Raw genomic sequence first — 22,210 nt, forward strand, 5'->3', positions numbered from 1 at the left:
AAGAGAGGTAGTGTCATGAGAAACTATCTAGGAGTATACTTTCCTTGATGACTTTTCAACATTTATTTGAAACATATTGCCTGTGATTGATTTTAGAAAGAGTCAATGTACTGACTTTTGGTTCTTTACAAAATGTATTTTAATTGATAGAACTTTAATCAGCATGCTAACAGAATGATTTGGAACGAGTAAGCAAAGAAACATTTTCCCAGCTGCTGTCTACTAAATATGTCAGTAAGGAATTCTGCCTATGGTGTCATTATCCCTAAAAAAGGAAATTATGAAATTTTGTCGGAATTTAAAAACCAGTATTTCTGGATATTAATACTCCAGGGTAAATACAGCGACCAGGAGAACATAAGTGCACTGGAGTACATTAAATCCATGGGGGAATGCCCCAGAGACTTTAGAATTTTCTTGTATGCCGTGCAACATTTATGTTCTATTCTGCATGACAGTTTGTTTTGCAGATGTTGCTGTACATTCTTAAATCTTGTTTCTATTTCTGGCACTGCTTTTAAGTCTGACCCAAGTTTTTTTCTTGAGGCCATCCTAAAAATAGAACTGGCTACACATATTACTGTGAAATACACCAGAGGCATTCACAGTCACTCTGCATGACAGCTGCCTTAGCCATGCTTTTTAATGCATGATTTGGAAAATTGAAGAATTTAGTTTTACAGCAAGATTTCCTACCTACTTAAAACATTATCATATATGGATATTGTAACCCTCTTATTGAAGAGCAGTCATAATAAAAATGCAAAAGGGACAAGTTCATAAAACAGGTTAAAGGACGTAATTAATGCCTTTCAAGGAGGGGGGAGGAATAGCTCAGTGGTTTGAGCATTGGCCTGCTAAACCCAGGGTTGTGAGTTCAATCCTTGAGGGGGCGATTTGGGGATTGATCCTGCTTTGAGCAGGGGGTTGGACTAGACTACATGATCTCCTGAGGTCCCTTCCAGCCCTAATCATCTATGATTCTATGGTCTGTGTCTTAAAATTTTTAGGATAGGTTTATTTATTAAAACAGTTTTACATTTGTGGTTATATTTTTAAAAGCAAATACTTTTCCAGCAATTATAAATAAAAATCTCTTGGTAGTTCAGTTTTTCTCATTTTCTGCATGAGCCCTCTCTTCTTGAACTATGTGTTATAATTAAGCTTTTTTAAATTTCCCAAAGTCTCCCTCAGAAAGTTTCACACTATTAAGAACATAAGATCAGTCAGGCTGGATCAGACCAAAGGTCCACCTAGCCCAGTATCCTATCTCCCAACAGTGGCCAATGCCAGGTGCTTCAGAGGTAATCATCAAGTGATCCATCCTGTCACCCAGTCTCAGCTTCTGGCAAACAAAGGCTAGAGATGCCATTCCTGCCCATCCTGGCTAATAGCCATTGATGCACCTATCCTCTGTGAATTTATCTAGTTCTCTTTTGAACACTGTTATAGTCTTGGCCTTCACAACATCCTCCTGCAAAGAGTTCCTCAGGTTGACAGTGAGTTGTGTGAAGAAATACTTCCTTTTGTTTGTTTTAGACCTGTTGCCTATTAATTTCACTTGGTGAACCCTCGTTCTTGTGTTATGAGAAGGTGTAAATAACACTTCCTTATTCGTTTATTCTGCACCAGTCATGATTTTATAGACCTCTATCATATCCCCCCTTAGTCGTCTCTTTTCCAAGCTGAAATGTCCCAGTCTTTTTAATCTGCCCTCATATGGAAGCCGTTCCATACCCCTAATCATTTTTGTTGCCCTTTCCTCTACCTTTTCCAATTTATCTTTTTTGAGATGGGGTGACCACATCTGCACTCAGTTTTCAAGATGTGGGCGTACCATGGATTTATCGAGAGGCAATATGATATTTTCTGTCTTCTTTCCTATCCCTTTCTTAATGATTCCCAACATTCTGTTATTCTCTGTGGGGAATTTATTTTTCAGAATTCCACTATGTGTGTGTGTTATGTATGCAATGCAGATTGAATTTGAAGAAAATATTTTTCCAGCATAGATATGTTTGTATGGTGACACCAGATGGAATAAACAATGTTATCATTTATGTGTCCATAAATAACCTGTTGTTTAAAAGCACTTACTTGAATTGTCTGTTCCCTTTGGTTGTTAATACAAATGTGTATATTGTTTTAAACAATTTATGCTTAGGGCCTAATATTGTTCCCATTGAAATCAGTGCCGGGAATCTGGTCGCCTTCCGTGGAAGCAGGATCGAGCCTTTAGTGGTTTTCCTGGATGGCAGGTCAACATATCCAGCTTAAATGTTGAAGTTTTTTATTCTGCACTGAGAATCTTAATTTGAACAACATGCAGTAGTTTTGTATGCTGTCTTGTAGTGTACCCTCCTCACCCAAATACTTGAAACAGATGCTTTTCATACAAGAAATGTGATTAACTTTTAAAGTTGAATTAAAATGCTTTTAAAATGAATAGGTTCAAAATGCTATCTTTAGGGCAAGAGATGATTAGCAGAATATCTAGGTAAGTTGAAATGATAAATAATTTGTATCTATTTTTAATTTGTTGCATTTTATTTAGGTTAATAAAACATATATATGCTCATCTTGTGCTCTGGGTGAGCATATAGAATTTATTTTTCATAACAATATCAAAATGACTGGATCATCCCCCCAGCCAGTAAATACACATAAAGTATAATAAATAAAAAATGAAAGCCAGACATTAGAAAATCACTTTGTGTATTACTTATCTTTCAAGATCAAATTTCTTTGTTTGTTCTGCAAGGCTTGGGTACATCACTAGCATCTGAAGTTGTCTAAGGAATATCCTTCTGAAGCTTTAGGCCAGAGATCGGCAAACTTTGGCATGTGGCCCATCAGGGAAATCCACTGAGCCTTTGTGGGTTCAGCTGATCGCAGCTCCCACTGGCTGTGGTTCGCTGTCCCAGGCCAATGGTGGCGGTGGGAAGTGGCACGGGCCGATGGATGTGCTGGCCTCTGCTTCCCACTGCCCCCATTGGCCTGGAATGGCGAACTGTGACTAGTGGGAGGTGCAATTGACTGTGGCCGCTGCAGGTAAACAAACCGTCCCAGCCCGCCAGTGGATTTCCCTGAAGGGCTGCGTGCCAAATGTTGCTGATCCCTGCTTTAGGTCCTGATTCTGCAAAGACTTTCACACAGCAATTATCTCAGAGGACAGCAGATAGCTCTATTCTGTGGCTCCTACTGGGCTTGCATAGAAAAAAGTGGTCCTACATATTAGTTCCTGTTTCTTACTGACTGTTTAGGGCAGTGACGAAGCTCCTCCACTCATGTCTGTTTTTGGCAAGTCTTTCAGTGGTTCCCCAGCTGTGCCCCAGACTTTTCAGCTCAGCTTCACCATGTTGTTTTTGGGCAGCCTCATTTTTGCTTGCCTTCAGGTGTCCATCTTACTGCTATTCTTGTGATGGAATCAGTTTCCATCTGCAAAACATGGCCAATCCATCTCCAGCGCCTCCTGGTAATGATAGTGCTCATATCTTCATGGTAGCACTGTGTGAATAAGTCTTGGTTTGAGATTGTTCTGGGCCAAAAGATGGGGAGGATTTTTCTGAGGCAGATTGTGTGGAATGAAGATAGTGTGAAGATAGCCTGATATCTTTTTAAGTCAAGGGAGATGTGGTAACCCTTAGATTTTTCGAGACCTCTTACTGTTTCACATCCTGGTTTTTCAGTGTTTGATTCCTTGTTGTTTCTGAGGGCCCACTCTGAATTCATGGTTCAGCTTAACCATCTGGCTCAGACCACACCCTTCCTTAAAAACTCTGCAATCTACAAGAATCGTCTGCCTCCATGGATGGAGACAGTGGAACCTGTGTGAAAAAAGTTATGCCAGTTGGATATGTGACAGTCTTTTTACATTTTGGGAGCTTGTATAAGGACAACATGATGTGTTCAGTGTCAGACTCCCAAGTGCTAAAGGCCCTGGGAGGAATCCTTGCTTCACTGAAGTCAATGGCTGAATTCTCATTAACTTCAGTGGTGCTAGGATTTCACCCACTGCCTTGCAAGGTCCTCTCTGATTAGAAGGAAAAGATGAAAGAACTTTGTTCATCCCTGCCTTATTTCTGTGTTCCTTTATTGCCTTTTCTAAACACTCTCACAGTCTGCCGCAGTGGCAAGTCACAGAGGAAACATGTGCTGTACCTAATGGCTAATTATTTTGTATGACTCGGTGCCAGTAGCTTTCCCAACACTTAGGATCCTAGGGGAGTTCTTCAGTGGCATGTGGGAGATAAAGAATAGGCTAACTTTTGTATTGCTTTTGCCTTGGAAGCTAATTTGGGAGTATGCTGAGGTGAGAATTGGATGTGCTGTGGAAGGCACAAAATCTTATGTGACAGTTTCTGTCTACAAGAGAGATTGACTGGTATAGTCGGTGGTGGTATAACCATTCATAGAAACCATTTGCTTTTGAACATATTTTTGTTTTTGTTTTTTAATTTTATCAAATGTTTTGGGCACTTTTTTTGTTTGTAAATCCATTACTATCTCTAGTAATGTACTGTAAGCAGATTTGACTGTTTGATAAAAGGCTGCTGCAAAACATATAGGAAGAATGAAAATAAGACACAGAAGAATCTTGTTAATTTTTATTTATGATTGGGAAATCTATTCTGAATTACCAAATTTTGCATATCAGAGAGTAAGCAGAAACACAAGTCAAAAACTATGTCAACTGTATTGATTTATGCTTTGAGCAGTATACTGGAATGTAAATTAACAGGATAAGTAGTATTTTTCTGGTATACTTCCATTCCTGACTACAGCAACTCTAATGTAGAGCCAGTGGATGTACTTTGAGTCTGTTAACTGTCAATGTGTCTTTGGAGACTGCATATTATAGAAGACTGAAGTACTAAGATTTGACTTAGAATTTTTAACTCTGCATAGCCACTTATCTGTATTATAGTAGATTAAAATGTGTAGAAGAATTTGATTTAAAAAAAACATAGCAAATTAGACCTTATTTGTCACTACAACTTAAGCTACTTGATCTGGTGCAAACATTTATTAAATATCATTTTGTATGAAAGCAATGAAATATAGGCTAGATAAGTCCTGTTTCTCTAATAACAGTAATAATTTATTGTTCATGTTACAGTAGTCAAGACTGGGGCCACATTGTGCAAGGTACTGAACCAAACTCATAATAAGAGACAGTCCCTTCCCTGAAGAGTTTAAAAGCTGATTTGAGACAAACTGTGACATGAATTTAACAAACAAATGAATGGAGTGAGGCAGTGAGAATGAGGGTATGTAGGGTAGATATGTAGTTATAGAGACTATGTGCACAATTAGTTGCTTTTGAGTTATTCAACTTTGGATTTATTTATGTATGTATTCAATTTTAAAGTCTAAATAAACAAGGAGTACGATGTCAGTAATCCGTACTGGCCATCAACCTCATTTAATAATATTTGTTTAAAGCTGCATAATTTAGACTAGAGTTAATTTATATATTTTTTTCTTACAGTGTCAGACAATTTGGCCCAGTCTGTAGTCCAACATCTAAGATGGATAATGCAAAAAGATCTTTTGGGGCAAGATGTTTTTCTTATAGGGCCCCCTGGACCCCTTCGACGCTCTATTGCCATGCAGTACCTGGTACATTTTAAAACTTTGTTTATATTAATGAGGAATTGAAGTAGTTAAGATTATGTAGTTGTTGTGTGTCTGTGTGTGGGTGTGCGCATGCATGTGTGTGTGTGTGTATGTATTCTATTACTTGTTGAATTGTAAGAGGTAATATTAGAAAAGCTTATATGACATGTTACTTAGTTGCCAACGAACTTAATTCCATGCACATGCTTTTCAAAGGTTGATTTTTATTTTACAATGAATAAAAAGTACAAACATTTAAGTGAATATGTTTTTTGCTTAATCAATTAAATGTTACTAAAAAAAACCAGTGGAAAAAGTGTTACCATATGTGATCACAAATGGAAAAATAGTCTATTCTTTGTATTTCATACCTTTCAGAATCAAGATCTCTGCATACTGTATTAAAATCATAGAATATCAGGGTTGGACAGTGAGCCACACTGCTTCCTCCATGGAAAAACTGAGGGAAGGGGTTGAGGGAAGGAATACTCTGAGGTTTCCCTTGCAGATTTTCCTCATAGTGTTTAGATAGAGGTGTGCATTTGTTTTTATCCCCCTGTCCCCCGGGGGAAAAGAAGGAAGGTGTGGCACCCACCCACTGGACCTAAAAGATCTGCTGGAGGTCTTGTGACTGCACCATGTGTGAGGTATCCTTCCCACCCCACTATGAACCATGGGTGTGTGGCTTCATCCATTAACTCTGAAATCTACCACAATGTGCCTTTTTATGCTTCCTCATGTTGTATAAAGAAAGCCCACTTGCATTTTCCTTGCCCTATATTTTTTGTTTGTTTGTTTTTTTTACATTAGAAATGCAAATTGCATCTGTCCTGGGAAATCGTATGGATCATAAGACAACTGGTATCATTGTAACTTACTAGATGTTAGGGAAATGAAAAGTAATTAAATGACAGTTATACATAAGAATGACCATACATTGTCAAACCAAAGGTCCATCTAGCTCAGTATCCTGTCTTCCGACTGGATACAATTGTGTAAAAATATTTTATGTTTGTGTGATGGGTTGCCCCCCCTCGAGATGCCACCTGATGTGCTGAGATACCACTGAACTTGCACACCAGTGCACCCTTTTGACCTGACTTACTGAGCCAGGCTATTAAGCCTCCTCCAGCACATACACAAGCAGGACCACACCCAACTGCAGAACGACACAGACATTGAGATGAGGTCTGAGGACCCAGCTTAAAGGACTTGCCCCAGCACTCAGGTGTCCACCTCCCTTGATGTGCAGACCCAAAGGTATATTATGAAATCTGTCTCCTCCCTCAATGTGGAGGAAGGTATGTACAGCCTATTCCCCCTTCCCGACTCCCCCCCCAGTTATGAATTTCAGAGACTGGGTTATATTATAAACAAGAAATATGTTTATTAACTATAAAAGGCAGATTTTAAGTGGTTAAAGGGGTAGCAAACAAAACAAAGCAGATTACTAAGCAAATAAATCAAAACACGCAAACTAAGCTTGTTTCACTAAAGAAATTGGTTACAAATTGTAATTTCTCACCCTAGATATTGTTACAGGTAGATTACGGAAAGTCTTGAAAGGCAGCTGCACTGGCCTGCAGCTTGAGACTTCAGGTATTTCCAATCATAGACTGGACACCCTCCCAGCCTGGGTTCAACCCTTCTCTCCTCAGTTCCGGTCTTGCGTCTAGGTGTTGTTCAGTATTTCTTTGGGTGGGGAGGCAGAGGAGAACTACGATGATATCATTCCCCTGCCTTATATAGCTCTTGAGTATGTCAGAAACCCTTTGTCTCCCAGTGGAAGAACACTGGCATTCCCAGGGGTGGGTCCAGTACCAGGTGACTCAGATCCATGTCTCTGCAGGGTTGTAGCAGCCATTACTCGTAGGCTGTCTGGAGTGTCCACGGGAAGACTAAGCTCTTTCACAGCCCATTGTCATTGCTAATGGGCCATTAACACTGTTTGGCTTTTCCATTGTTGTACCTGAAGGACTAGTTGAGGGTGACACCCAAAGTAACACATTTAAAATACAGATACATAGTCAATAATTCTAACTTCAGATACAGAAGTGTAACAGGCATACAAATTGGATAATCACATTCAGTAAATCGTAACCTTTCCAATGACATCTTACACGAGCCATCTTGCAAAAAGTATATCTCAGTTATGTCATATTCATATCATAAGCATATTTTCATAAAGAATATGAAGTGAAACATCACAGCTTGGTTTGCTTACAAATGTTCAAATGAACTGTTTGGGAAGAAAGTTCTGGTAAAGATGCAACACACTTTCAGCCAAGAACTGAGAGCATTCTTGGTGTGTATCTCTGAGTCCCCACTAAGGCCTACAGAAGAACAGGAGACCTGACCCGCCAGGCTTGACATTCCTGCTATTTCTGAGGTTAAAAAAAAACAAGTAGGATACAAACATAAGGGGGGACATTCAGACCTATTTCATAAAGCAGCAAAATGGCACAAACCCATTTTTTTCCTCTTATAGAGAAATTTCCAGTTTTAAAACTTTAGTTACTAATCTAAATAATAAATACATAGTACCCAGGAGCCGAATCATGGATTTGGACCCCATTGTGCTAGGCGCTGTTTAAACACAGAACAAAAAAGCAGTTCTTGCTCCAAAAAGCTTACAAAAAATAACAGCACGATTCAATAGGGGAAAAACGTAGTTCTTCAACATACTCACACGGATGTTTAAACTCAGTGGTTATTTTTCTGAGTAACAATATTAACATCACTGAACAGCGACAGTGGGAACTTATATGACTCCTATTGAACTTAATAGGAAACTTGTGAATTTTTGCTTATGTGACTCATTGTTTTTCAGTGGCCACTACTAGAAAGTCATCTTGGAGATAAAGCATTTTACAGGGCTCAGCTGTTCAGGTTAGAGAATTTATAGCTGGTTGTTATGATTTTTAGAACACCTTTGGGGAGTATAAAAATTTATTGAGCAAAAATTCAAACTATTATTTGTGAGGAAGAAACACGCTGTAAACATGTTAAATCTAAGAGATATTAAATTTTTGTTCAGAGTTACTTTAAATTACTGTGTTGCAGCCTAGGGCTCTGTAATAATTTCTCACAACTGCCCACAGGAGCTGACCAAACGAGAGGTTGAGTATATTGCACTATCAAGGGATACCACAGAAACGGATCTGAAACAGCGCAGAGAGATCCGAGCTGGGACTGCTTTTTATATTGATCAGGCAAGTTGCTATCACATCCCAAATTTCTTACTGTTTACAGCTATTCCAAAGGAAATTGCAGTCTGAAAAATAAAAAAGAAATACATTTGAAGTTGCAAATCGGGATTCTAGAAATACTGATTTAAGATGCTTTTTTCTATAGACAGAAAGGCTTATGTTGTCCACTTGATTTTGGTGCTTTTGAAAATGCTTCAGCACTGAAGCCTTGTCTACATTACTGCAGTAAGTTGACCCAAGTTATACTACTCCAGTTAAGTGAATAATATAACTGAAGTTGATGTAGCTTAGGTCAGCGTACAGCGGTGTCTACACTGTGCTGTGTCGATGGGAGATACTCTCCCGCCAACTTACCTTACTCTTCTCAGAGAGATGGAGCACCGGAGTCGACCGGCGAGCGCTCTGTGATTGATTTAGGAGATCTTCTCTAGCTGCACACCGCTGCATTGATGGCAGCAGTGCCGATCTACCGATAAGTGTAAACATGGCTTGAGACCCTAAATTAGCAAAGTACTTAAGCACTGAAGTTAGTGACACTGCTAATATGCTTAAAAGTTACACACATACTTAAGTACCATGTTTCAGCCCTTAAAGAGAAATGAGATGAACTTATTGGTACATGGATATATGAATTTTAAATAGAACTGTGTTCATTAGGAGCGTGAATTTCGATACTCATGTTCTACCTACAATAATAAAGCTTTTGTAACCTAAACTTTAATTGGTGGTAAGTAAACTTATGTGCCATGTTACTATGTATAAAACCATAATGTGTTACTGTGTATAAAACCATAACTAGTGACCTTTTAGTAATAAAAGTATTATACTCCTCACACAGGTGCATTAAATCTTAATTTATACTTATAGAGTGCTTTTGAGTTTCTCAGATGTAACTTGCGATATAAATGCAAAACATTCTAGAAGCCAGACACTAGTTTTCCGTAGTTTGTGTGTTCCACAAAGTATGAATTGTTTCAAAATAGAGGAGGCTTTATGTAGGCTGTCTTGAAATATACCCCAAAAGGAAAATATAAAATAATGTATACAATAGACTTTGGATGTGAATTACTTCCATTAGCACAGCTGAATCAGAGTTGAGCTGCATCCCTGAGGGTAAGATTATAGTAGACTCTATCGGCAATACCAGGAGGAATGATCTGGAGTGTCGATGAGAAGCACAGTCAGGAAAGTGACAAATACTTCCCTCATGGATTGTATTTTCTAAATGGGCAACCAACCTAATTCTCAATTACTGAGGGACAATCTCCACTCATTGATATATTTCGCTTTCCACAATCAATTCTCTATACAACTTTTCATGAGTAAGGTACCCGAGTTTTCTGATTCTAATATCTAAACTGTATTGTTAAATCTATTCACTTAAATTTGGGTTATTGCTGATTATGTATTCTATGTATATATGACTTTAAAAACTAACTTTATATTTGTAGATAACACTGGTCTACAATTTTTGAGAAGTCGTCTGCTTCAGAGATAAAATGTGATATTTATTATGTATTTTGATGTGCTGAATTCAAATATGACAATTAAAACAACTGATTGGCTACTGTTTCTAAGATATTTAAGTTTTTACATTTTATGTCTATGTATATTATGTAGATAGTAGAGTTTTAATCATAAATTGTAAACCTAGGTCTTTTCATGTGTTTATGGTTGCTTTACATGATAATATTTCACCTGTCCTGTTTATGTAACACTTTAAAAATCAGCAAAAGGGTTATATAACTAAAATTTATTATGAAACAAAAGGCAAAAAACTATTATGTACATAGTTTAGTCCTATTCAGTGTCTACTCTGCACTTCTTGGTTTGTCTTTTGTATTCATTAAATGGAGCATCTCTTGTCAGTGTCCAACAATAGTCTGCAAGCATTGATGGGCTCCATTTGCCTGATAGCCTGCCAGAAGATTCCACTGCTATAGTCTGGAGCCCAACAGCTCTGCCTTACTCTTGGGTAGTTCCAAATCCCTGACAAGGTCATTCAGTTCACCTTGTGTTATGAGGTGTGGTTCAGAGGAGGAGGATGGGAGAAAATGTGGGTCCTGTGACATTGATGGTTCAGGACCAGAAGTTTCATCCTCTTCCTCTTCCTCGTCTGACTCAAGTGAGAATGATTCTGGTGCATCAGGAACCGGCAGTCCTTCTCTGTGGGGTACTGGGTGTATAGCTGATGGAATGTTTGGATAATGCACAGTCCACTTTTTCTTCTTTGACACACCTTTCCCAACTGGAGGCACCATGCAGAAGTAACAATTGCTGGTATGATCTGTACTGCAAAAGGCATAGATTTCCTTTTCCTGTTCAACCACTGGCGAAGATTTGTTGCACAAGTGTTGCAGCATATGTGTGGGGCCCACCTCTTGTCCTGATCTCCAATTTTGCAGCCAAAATAAAGATGATAGGCTTTCTTAACCTTAGTGGTTATACTGCGCTTTTGTGATACAAAAGTCACTTCACCACAAACATAGCATAAGTTATCTGCACTGTTCACACAAGTATGAGGCATCTCTGCTCACTTAGGCTAAACAGAAATGTGTCCCTTTGCAAAATCAAACACTGACAAAGAAGAGAGCACGACACTGTATGATTTCTAGAGCTGATATAGGGCAATTTGTTCAGCAGAGTGATTCATGTAAGCTTCGTTATGATTGCATCATCCATGACTTCTAGGAATAACATGATGCAATTCATATCATGTATGATGCAATACCAGCTTCAGATTGCATCCTTCATTGTTTTGCCTAAAAAGCAAGTACTGTCCAAACCCAGTCATAGATTTATTCATAGATCCAGTTAAAGATGTATTTTAGTCATTTCTGGTTTAAATTGAGATCCCTTCCCTTTATAACTCACTTATCCTCCGCCATTCCCAAATCAAGGGTCGTATATATTGACCCAATAGCATATCTTGAAAACTAGAGCCAATCAACAATTTTAAGCATCATTTTTGTTCTCAGTGACCCAGAATTAGTAAAGTTGGACTACATTTATTTCAGAAGCATTTTGGCTGTAGAGCAGCGTAATCTAAGTACAGACCTCTTTTCTCAACCTATGTATTATATAATTATTTTAACATTAGGTTTAACAAAATTTTTAATTCTATTCTATTTAAGGCCTTGTCTGCACTAAAAAGTTAGGTCGAAGGAGGCCGCCTTAAGTCGACCTGTTAGTGTATGTATCTACACTACCAGGTCCTTTATGCTGACCTAAATTGCCTCTAATGTCGACTTCTGTAATCCACCTCTGTGAGAGGCGTAGCACTTAATTCGATTTTCATGGGTCGACTGCGAGGTAGTGGAGATGCAGCGTTGTGTAATTCGACTTATGGGCCTCCAGATGGTGTCCCACAGTGCTCATCTGTGACCGGTCTGGAGAGCATTCTCAACTCTGTTGCACTGCAAACAGGTACACAGGAAAGAGCCCTGTCCCTGCTAAGGCCCCAGGAATTTTTGATTTCCCATTTCGTGTTTGATCAGCATTGGGATTATGCCAGCTTGAGCACAGCTAATCATGGAGACTACATGCCCCAAATATGCTCCAGCCTGGTCTGCACAGGAAGTAGTGGATCTCATCACTGTGTGGGGAGAAGAGTCTGTGCAGGCAGAACTCCGATTCAGCAGAGAAGACGCTGTCATCTATGCAATGATTGCTCATGGAATGGGGGAGAAGGGCTACATGAGCAACATACAGCAGTGCTGTGTGAAAATAAAAGAACTTCGCCAAGCATACCAGGAGGCAATGGAGATGAACAGTTTTTCTGGTGCTGAATCCCACACATGCCGGTTCTACAACGAGCTGCATGTGATTCTCAGGGATGACCCTACCAGCAGCCCCACAAGCAACATGGACACCTCTCAGGTGTGTGAGTCTAGGGACAACAAGGAGAACGATATGGTGTATGAGGAAGAGGAGGAGGAGGAGAATGGGAGACAGATGAGTGGTGGATCCATTTTCCCTGAGAGCCAGGAAATATTTTTAACCCTGGAGCTCTGTGGGTTGCAGGACATCACGGTGGCCAACCATGATGCTTTAGAAGGCACCTCTGGTAAGTATACAGTTACAAAGTTCAGTTAAACTTTAGTGGGCACACGCATTCAGTGGTATGGTAGGTTCATTGTGAAGAAAAAAAGTGGTGTTGTGGCTCTCTGCTTACAAGAGGCCACTCCAGCTACACAGAGGGTGGCCCTGGGAAAAGAGCATTTGTGTGAACTGGAATAGCCTGGGAACCCTCCATGGATATCTCTAGGAAGCTTTCATGGAAGTACTCTGCAATCCTTTGCAGAAGCTTTCTGGGCAGGGCAGTCTTGTTTCTTCCACCATGGTAGGACACTTTTCCACGCAACTCCTGAATTAATTCTGCTGGCATCACTGTGGTACACAACATAGCAGCATAAGGACCAGGTCTGTATCCAGATGCTTGCAGCATCTCCTTCCTTTCTGCCTCTGTTACCCTCAGGAGACTGATATCACATAGGGTTGCCTAGGGGAAATGCGGGAAGTTCTCAGTAAAAGTGCTCTTAGAATTAAAAAAAAAGGCATGTAGAACACTTTCCCCCGCCCCCCTCCCACCCATTCCAGATCGCTAATGTGTCTTTACTGTGCTCGGCATGGATCAGCAAGTAGTTTAAAGTGGCTGACAGGGGACTGGAGCCCGACATGAGAGATTCCGCAATTTGGGAGTGAAAACGTTCCCCCTCCGCACCCCATTAGTAAACAGCTTCCCTTGGTGCTGTGGGGAAAGGCCGCTGTTCGTCTAGCTACCTCTGCTCCTGAGATTAGCCTGCCATAAACTTCATGAAAAGTGTGGTCGCCCATGACCCAGGGGGGCCTACTCACCATGACTGGAGCAGCAAAATGGCATAGTGAATGGTTGCGGATTCTGATTATGTTATGGCTTGCACCTAGTATAATCATTTTTTATTTTTTTTTTAAAAAGAAAACAGCCTTGCTATGGAAATATTTTATTCATGTCCAGTAGCTCTGTCAGGGTTCTGTCCCCTTTCTGAACTCTGGGGTACAGATGAGGGGCATCGCATGAAAGACCTCCTAAGCTTATTTTTACCAGCTTAGGTTAAAACTTTCCCAAGGCACAAGTCCCACCTTGTTCTTGAACAGAATGCTGCCACCACCAAGTGATTTAGACAAAGAATTGGGCAAAGGACCGCTTGGAGTCCTATTCCCCCAAGCCCTGCACCCCCTTTCCTGGGGAAGGCTTGAGAATAATATCCTCACCAGTTGGTACAGGTGAACACAGACCCAAACTCTTGGTTCTTAAGAACAATGAAAAATCAATCGGGTTCTTAAAAGAAGCATTTTAATTAAAGAAAAGGTAAAAGAATCACCTCTGTAAACTCAGGATGGTAAGTACTTTACGGAATAACAGAAGATTCAAAACCATAGAGGATTTCCCCTCTAGGCAAAACTTTAAAGTTACAAAAAGAGGGATAAACTTCTCTCTTGGCACAGGGAAAATTCACAAGCTAAAAAAAAAGATAATCTAATGCATTTGTAAAAGCAGCAAAGAATCCTGTGGCACCTTATAGACTAACAGACGTTTTGAAGCATGAGCTTTCGTGGGTGAATACCCACTTTGTCAGATGCATGACCTAATGCATTTCTTTGCTATTGCTTACCATTTAGGCAATACTAGATGCCTAGTCCAGATATGCTTAAGGAGATGCATTTTTCCTGCCCTAGTTCCTTACTGACTCAAAGAGAACAAAAACAAAGACACAAACAAAAACCTTCCCCCACAGATTTGAAGGTATCTTCTCCCCTTATTGGTCCTTTTGGTCAGGTGCCAACCAGGTTATCTGAGCTTCTTAACCCTCTACAGGTAAAAGAGGAATTAACCCTTTACAGGATAAAGAGGGATTTTATGCTACCCTTAGCTGTATGTTTATGACAGGCTCCTTTATTTTTTCCTATGACTGACAGCTGGAAATGTGTCCTTTGGCATGTCATCAATACCTGAAGGCAGACTTTCACTGATTAGAAGGAGGTGAAAGAGAAAGCTGGAGGACATGTTCACAGAGATAATGAATGCCTCCAGGAAAGCTGAGACAGAGCTGAGAACGTGGAGGATTTTGCTGTCTGAGAAGTTAGACATGGACATGGAGAGCAGGAAAACTTCCAGTGAGCAAGAGTGTGTGGCGCAGGTTGAGATGCTTTGGATTATGAGGGGCCATGTTGAGGCATCTGGTTAAACTGCAGGAACAGTAGCAGGAGGGTACAGTCACTTTGTAGATCCTGGTGGACAGCCAGCCAGCATTGCCTGGCATAGAATAACCCTCCCCCAAGGGTTCCCTGAGGCGTGGGCAAAAAGTCCATTATCCCTTTCAGTTAACTCAGGCGGAGGGTACAAGGAACAGAAAGTGCCCATTCACAGACTTTGATGGTCTGGAATGTGGTTTTATGTTATACAGCTGAAAATGTTTCTCCCGTTTCAACTTTACAACCCCTTTTCCCCAAGGTTACCTTTATTTTCTGTTCCCCCTTTTTAGTTATGTTTGTTAAATAAAGTAAATGGATTTGAGAAATAAATGTTCTTTATTGGGTAAAAGCGTGGGCTTGGGTGGGGGTTTGGCTTTACAGGGACAGTGCTACAAGGCAGGTGAAGGTTTGGGAAAGCACAGTGCAGACAAGCAGCTCACATTACTGTGACTCATTACTGAAACAGCTTTTCATAGCCTCGCGGATACGCAGCACCCCTTGCTGTGCTCTTCTTACTGCCTTGGTGTCTGGCTGCTCAAAAAGGCTATAATCTGTCTCAACTGCCCATCAGTGCATAAAATTCCCCCTCCCCTTTTTTTTCACCGATATTATGGAGCACACAGCAAGCAGCTATAACCATGGGGATGTTCTCTTCACTAAGGTCCAACCTTATTAGTAGACTTTTCCAGCACCCTTTCAAATGACCAAAGGCGCATTCAACCACTATTCTGCACTTGCTGAGCCTATAGTTGAACTGTTCCTTGCTGCTGTCCAGATGGTCAGTGTATGGCTTCATGAACCATGGGAGCGCAGGTAGGCTGGGTCCCCCAGGATAACTATAGGCATCTCAATGTTGTCGATGTTCATTTTGTGGTCTGGAAAGAAAGTCCCGGATTGCAGCTCTTTTAACAGACCCGGGTTCCTAAAAATGCACGTGTCATGAACCGTTCCGACCCATCCTATGTTGATGTCAGTGAAACGCCCCCTGTGATCCATCAGAGCTTGCAACACCATTGAAAAGTATCCATTTCAGTTTATGTACTCTTTGGTGAGGTGGTCTGGTGCTAAGATGGGGCTATGTGTGCCATCTGTCACCCCACAGCAATTAGGAAACCCCATTGCAGCAAAACCATCTACTATGTCCTGCAGATTTTCCAGACTCATTACCCTTCATAGCAGAAGTCGATTAATTGCCCTGCACACTTGGAGCACAGCAGCTCCCACGGTTGATTTACCCACTCCAAATTGGTTCCCCACTGACCAGTAACTATCTGGCATTGCAAGCTTCCAAATAGCGATCACCACTTGCCTCTCACTGTCAGAGCAGCTCTCATTTTTGTGTTGCTGAACTGCAGGGCAGGGGAAAGCTCTGCACAAAATTCCTGGAAGGTGACCTTCTGCATTCAAAAGTTCTGCAGCTACTGCACGTCATCCAATACCTGCAAAACAATGCAGTCTCACCAGTCAGTGCATGTTTCACAGTATCAGAGATGGCATTCAACAGAGTGCAGCTGCCAGCAGCAACTATGAATTGTTTTTTTCAATGGCTTGCACGACATTGCTGTGTTCTGTGCGGCAGACTCTACTTTGGGTCCGGAAACACTGCAGGAGAAGGTGTGAGGTGTTTGAGATGGTTACAGCAAGAGTGCACCGAGCAGGCTCCATGCTTCTGGGGTTCTTGCGTACACGTGATGGTTTTAAGGTGTGAAAATCACTGGCTTGTTTGCCGTTGAGCACAGTGCATCATGAGATGCTGACGCAATGTTCCCATTCTCCCTTGCCACAATGTTTTGGTCCCATGAGACGTTGCATAAACTTCCCAAAACACACTGCGGCAAGTTGCACTTCGGGATAGGTACCCATGATGCACTGCTATGAGGCAGTGTGTATGTCCACAACATGCTCAATCAACTTACTTAATTTGGAGGCTCAAAGTCGAATTAGATAAAGTCAACTTAATTTTTTAGTGTAGACAAGCCCAGAGTTCTTGTATTTGAGAGCCTACTGCTTCTGAGCCCGTGGAAAATGGAGAGCAGCTTTAAATTCTGAACGTCAGAGAAGCCTTTAGCCTGAGTTCTGCTGGTAGAATAAAGCCCTGTGTATTTCTCAGCTGCTGAAGATAAGTGAGGCTCTGTGTAGCACAGCTCATGCCATAATGATGTCACTGAACGCTGACATTTTTCAACATTTAGTACTACAATCTTATATTGTAACTAAATACTGTACTGTAACTAACGCTAGCTTGCTGTTACCAGAAATTATTTTAAAATAGTGAATCCAGATTAGGCTCCATGATCACTGAACTACAAAAGTTTGCCGAACTTCTGTCTGTAGACTGTTAAGATAATGTTCTTATTTCTAGCTCTAAGTTTAGTGTATATATATATATAGAGAGAGAGAGAGAGAATAAATACTGTAAACTGACATCTTAGTTGTTTCAGAAGCATACATATTTGAATGTAGTTTTTTTACATGGAGTATCTGAGTATGAAGTTATAATCTTAAATGTGATTTTTTTAAATAGAAGTTTGAGAGATCTTAATGGATCAGAAATAGTAAACTTAACCGCATATTTTTATTATGAAACAATAAGTTGAATATTTTTGAAAATTATGGTATCTATGGGTGCATTTGGGAATGGATATTTTTGATGGATGAAAAAGTATTTACTTTTGGACAGGTAAATTACTTCAAAAGCTGCGAAAAGTAAACTACGGTGAAATAATGGAAAACCTCAAATCATACGTTATACTTAGTTTCTGTGTTAAATTGTGTAAAATAAAAACATTATAATGGGTTAATGACCACTTACTTGGCTTCTGTCAGGTAATGAGAGTCAAGTATTGTTTTCTTGTCTTTGCCCATGGCCATTAATTTCTCTATTCAGTCATTAAATGACTGTTACAAGCCTCCAGAAGTGCCATTATTGCTGTTATGAAGACAATTATATAACCTCTTGACCATCTGTAATTTATTACATGTGTTAATTATGTTGCATGTGAAGTAATTAGTCTGAATTTTTTTGTATTACTTAAACATTCAAATGACCTCTTTTTCATATTTGGTTGTTTTTATAGTTAGAGGAGCTGGTCTCCAGATAATTTTTGTACTGCTTAAACTATATCTGTTTAGAACCTGTCAGGACATATTGCCTTCTTGGTGCCCACTTTTGGTTAGCGGTGGCTTTGCAGCATCCTGGCTCAGTTTTCCCCTTCCAAGGGCTCCTTTCCTAAACTCCACACACAGGAGTACCATCCAGTACCATCCCTCCTTGGAGGTCTGTTTGATTAATAAAACTGTTCAAAATAAAGTTCTCAAATCTATTCATTTACCCTGTTACTAGGTCACACTCAGGCCTTTTTTGCCTATATTCTCACCTGTCAATAGTTCAAGTTCAAGTTTTTTCTGATGGAGCCTACTTGCCCCTGTCATAACTTTAGTCCCAGATTTGGACCTTAGCGTCCAAAATATGGGGGTTAGCATGAAAACCTCCAAGCTTAGTTACCAGCTTGGACCTGGTACTTGCTGCCACCACCCAAAAAATTAGAGTGTTTTGGGGCACTCTGGTCCCCCTGAAAAACCTTCCCTGGGGACCCCCAAGACCCAAATCCCTTGAGTCTCACAACAAAGGGAAATAATCCTTTTTCCCTTCCCCCCTCCAGGTGCTCCTGGAGAGATACACAGACACAAGCTCTGTGAATCCAAACAGAGTGACTCCCCCTCTCCGTTCCCAGTCCTGGAAACAAAAGCACTTTCCTCTTCACCCAGAGGGAATGCAAAATCAGGCTAGCAAATCCAACACACACAGATCTCCCCCTGATTTCTTCCTCCCACCAATTCCCTGGTGAGTACAGACTCAATTTCCCTGAAATTTCCCAGTAAAAAAAAAACTTCAACGGGTTTTAAAAAGAAAGAAAAATACATACAAATGGTCTCTCTGTATTAAGGTGACAAATACAGGGTTAATTGCTTAAAAGAAATATGAATAAACAGCCTTATTAAAAAAGAATACAAATCAAAGCACTCCAGCACTTATATTCATGCAAATACCAAAGAAAAGAAACCATATAACTTACTATCTGATCTCTTTGTCCTTACACTTAGAAACAGAAGATTAGAAAGCAGAAACTACTTCTCCAAAGCTCAGAGAAAGCAGGCAGACAGAAAAAGACCTCAGACACAAAATTCCCTCCACCCAAAGTTGAAAAAATCCGGTTTCCTGATTGGTCCTCTGGTCAGGTGCTTCAGGTGAAAGAGACATTAACCCTTAGCTATCTGTTTATGACAGCCCCCAGCAGTCTTTGTACTCCCATCTGATCTCCCTTAGCATCCCCCCTTTTCTGGAACTTTCTGCTGCTCTTTATGGGTTTGGGAATCAGCTGATCCCTGCTCAGGTATGTCTCCTTAGTACTATGGTTGCTAGCCACAGGCCTTTAGCACTTACAAAAATAGTTAAATCAATGCAACATCTTAAGCCATGTCTACACTACCATGGTAAGTTGACCTAAGCTACATACCTTAGGTTGAGTTACCACAGGGTCTACACCGTGGGGAGTTGACAGGATAAACTCTCCCATTGACTTACCTTACTCTTCTCATTGGTGGTAGAGTACTGGGGTCGACTGGAGAGCGATCTGTTGTCGATTTGACGGATCTTCACTAGACCTGCTAAACTGACTACCGGTGGATCGATCTCAGAGCGTCGATCCCGGCTGTAGTGTAGACCTGTCCTAAGTGTGGATGCAGTTAAACTGGTATGAAGTTGCTTATACAAGTATAGATTATTTTTGTAAATTTATAGGATTTAGGTCTAATTTTTTTGTGTGTGTTTGCACTGTTCCTATTCTTATTTGTCTTTTTACACGTCACATAGCAAAGAGCAATATATACATCCACTTAAATTTGCATCCAATGCAAATCATTAACAGTGACCTCATGTGCTTTGGTATCAATTATTGCATCCCAAAGAAACTATACGGAAAGAGTGTTGAAGTCTCATTCACCTCAGTTGAAGCTATGAGTGTCATTCCTTTTGCAAATGAGAAGCTAGGGGCCCCAGAAATAAAAGGACTTCACTGTTTTTTAAAAATTTGCTATTTACATTTTGTCCACAGAGCAGTTAATTGTGTATATTGTTGTCCATTTTGTGTGTGCAAATAAACAACCATAAAGTCTGGTACATGTGCAAAATATGGGAGCACAGTATTTTTAATACATGAGTTTTGTATCCCTAGGGTGCATCTTTATGAAGCACCTCAATCATAAGCTGAAAAATAAAATATTTGCAGTGTTCTGATTGCCTAGGCAGCAGAACGATTTTCTACCATAGGTTGCAAGATTTATTGTAATAATCAGTTAAATGTCAAAAATGACAGAAATGACAGCTAAGCTATCCTGTCTAGAAAATGAATGTGACAAGAAGTCCCTGAAGATAGCACCACATAGAACTGAGTTTGGTTTCTGTTAATCAGAAGAGATCAGAAAGCTAATTAAGAAAATGAAATGAGACATGGAGTTAATTACATGGAAGAGTTGAGATGATTGCATTTGTTTGAGTGCAAATAGCACAAAAGTACTATGTACTGCAATAAAAGGACTTTGGCAAGAACAACCCAGTTGCTTGAAATTCTTGGTTAAGGATGCAAATTGTTTCTCTCCTCTATCTGCCATTTAATTATGAATTAGTTGCTATGCCAGTGCCTGCCTGTAGCTCCTTGCTAAATCTTCATTACTTTAACTAATTTGGGACTCTGCCTAAATGTGGATAATATTGTATGATATACTCTAGATTCTCTGCCATCACCTAAAATTTGAGTCATAGCAATACTATTAAAATCAAAACCATAACGTTTCAAGGTATTCTCCTAGCCCTTTTTTCTTTTGGGGCTCATAGTTCACATGTACATTATTTTGATGTTCAAAAAGCGTAAAATTCACCCAGCTGCAAATAGCTCATGCACACCCTTCCACAGGTGAGCCTCATGAATGAGCTGTACTGGGGGTGGAGTAACAGAGGGACCTTTCCAGTCTGACCTCCTGCACAATGCAGGCCACAGAATCTCACCCCCCACTCGTGTAACAAACCCCTAATCCTTGTGGCCTGCCCCTTAAATGAGGGCATTTTTCTACTTGAGAGTCTGATCCTACTCTGCTACATGCAGGTGAAGACCCTAAAATTATTGGCATATTTTGTAACAGGGAGAAAAGACTATACCTATCACCCCCTTTTTCATTTTTCAGTATTCAAATACAGATTTTTTTTTCTCATACATGTCTTGCTTTCTATGTTTAATGCTAATTTTCTGAACTATTAATGGCACCTCAGTAACCCTTTGGTTTTTGCTGCGATTAGTTGCTTGCGTCCCTGGCTAAGCAGTAGGAGTGTTAGAGTCTGTGAGAGATAATGCTGCTTTTGAGTAGTGGTGATGCTGAAGATATGTTTGATTTTTTTTTTCTGTTTATAAATTCTTTCATACATCCCTAACCTCTTCCAACAAGGATACCACCCATCTGGTAAGGTGGAACCTAGGAGACTATCTTATTTAAAGATACTGGTTAAAACTTGTTGTGTGTTACCTAGCCAGGACAGGAAAAATGTTTATTATAGGTACTGAAAGAAAGAGTTCAGTTTTACTTGCACAGATATGAACATTGGAATGAAAAGAGAACAATCAGTGATCAAATAGAAAAATAAAAAAGGGAAGAGAACATGGACTCTTTTAACAATCAACTAAGTGCATGAAAATAAACTCCAACAGCTGTTACATTAACCCTATGTTTTAAATTATTTTATTTCAGTCCAACTCGTACATGTTAAGAACCTTGTGTTATAAATATATATTCTGCATCTTTAAGGTTTAGCAAAGGCAGTATACATAAAACTGTGCACCTTGAATGGCAATGTAGTTTGTATATATCATTAAAATAAAATTTTAAGCTAAGATATTACCACTTGAATGATGCATTAGTGTTTATGAAGAACTTGCATAAGTAATTATGAAAATGCTTTTGGTACACTTTGCTCAGCCATTCTAGATTTTGGAATGTGGATTTTTCTAATTTCTTACAAAATTATTAATGTTACAATAAATATTTGGCTGCTTACATGCTATATTTATCAACTAAAGTGTTACAGAATTGTAAATTTT

At 39.9% G+C, this 22,210-nt stretch overlaps 2 protein-coding genes across 2 annotated transcripts in view; both read left to right on the forward strand.

The window, feature by feature from the left end:
* VWA8 (von Willebrand factor A domain containing 8) overlaps positions 1–22,210 on the forward strand; it is a 285,192-nt gene that overhangs the window by 34,622 nt on the left and 228,360 nt on the right. The window contains 2 exon segments of the mRNA XM_030565861.1: positions 5,492–5,622; positions 8,721–8,831. Coding sequence (XP_030421721.1) covers positions 5,492–5,622; positions 8,721–8,831 — 242 coding nt within the window.
* LOC115653118 lies at positions 11,892–15,365 on the forward strand. Its single transcript, XM_030565872.1, has 2 exons — positions 11,892–12,894; positions 14,787–15,365. Exons 1-2 carry the CDS (start codon positions 12,360–12,362, stop codon positions 14,852–14,854), a joined length of 603 nt encoding a protein of 200 aa, XP_030421732.1. The 5' UTR covers positions 11,892–12,359; the 3' UTR covers positions 14,855–15,365.

This window comes from Gopherus evgoodei, chromosome 1 (genome assembly GCF_007399415.2).
Source record: "Gopherus evgoodei ecotype Sinaloan lineage chromosome 1, rGopEvg1_v1.p, whole genome shotgun sequence".
Lineage (NCBI taxonomy): Eukaryota > Metazoa > Chordata > Testudines > Testudinidae > Gopherus > Gopherus evgoodei.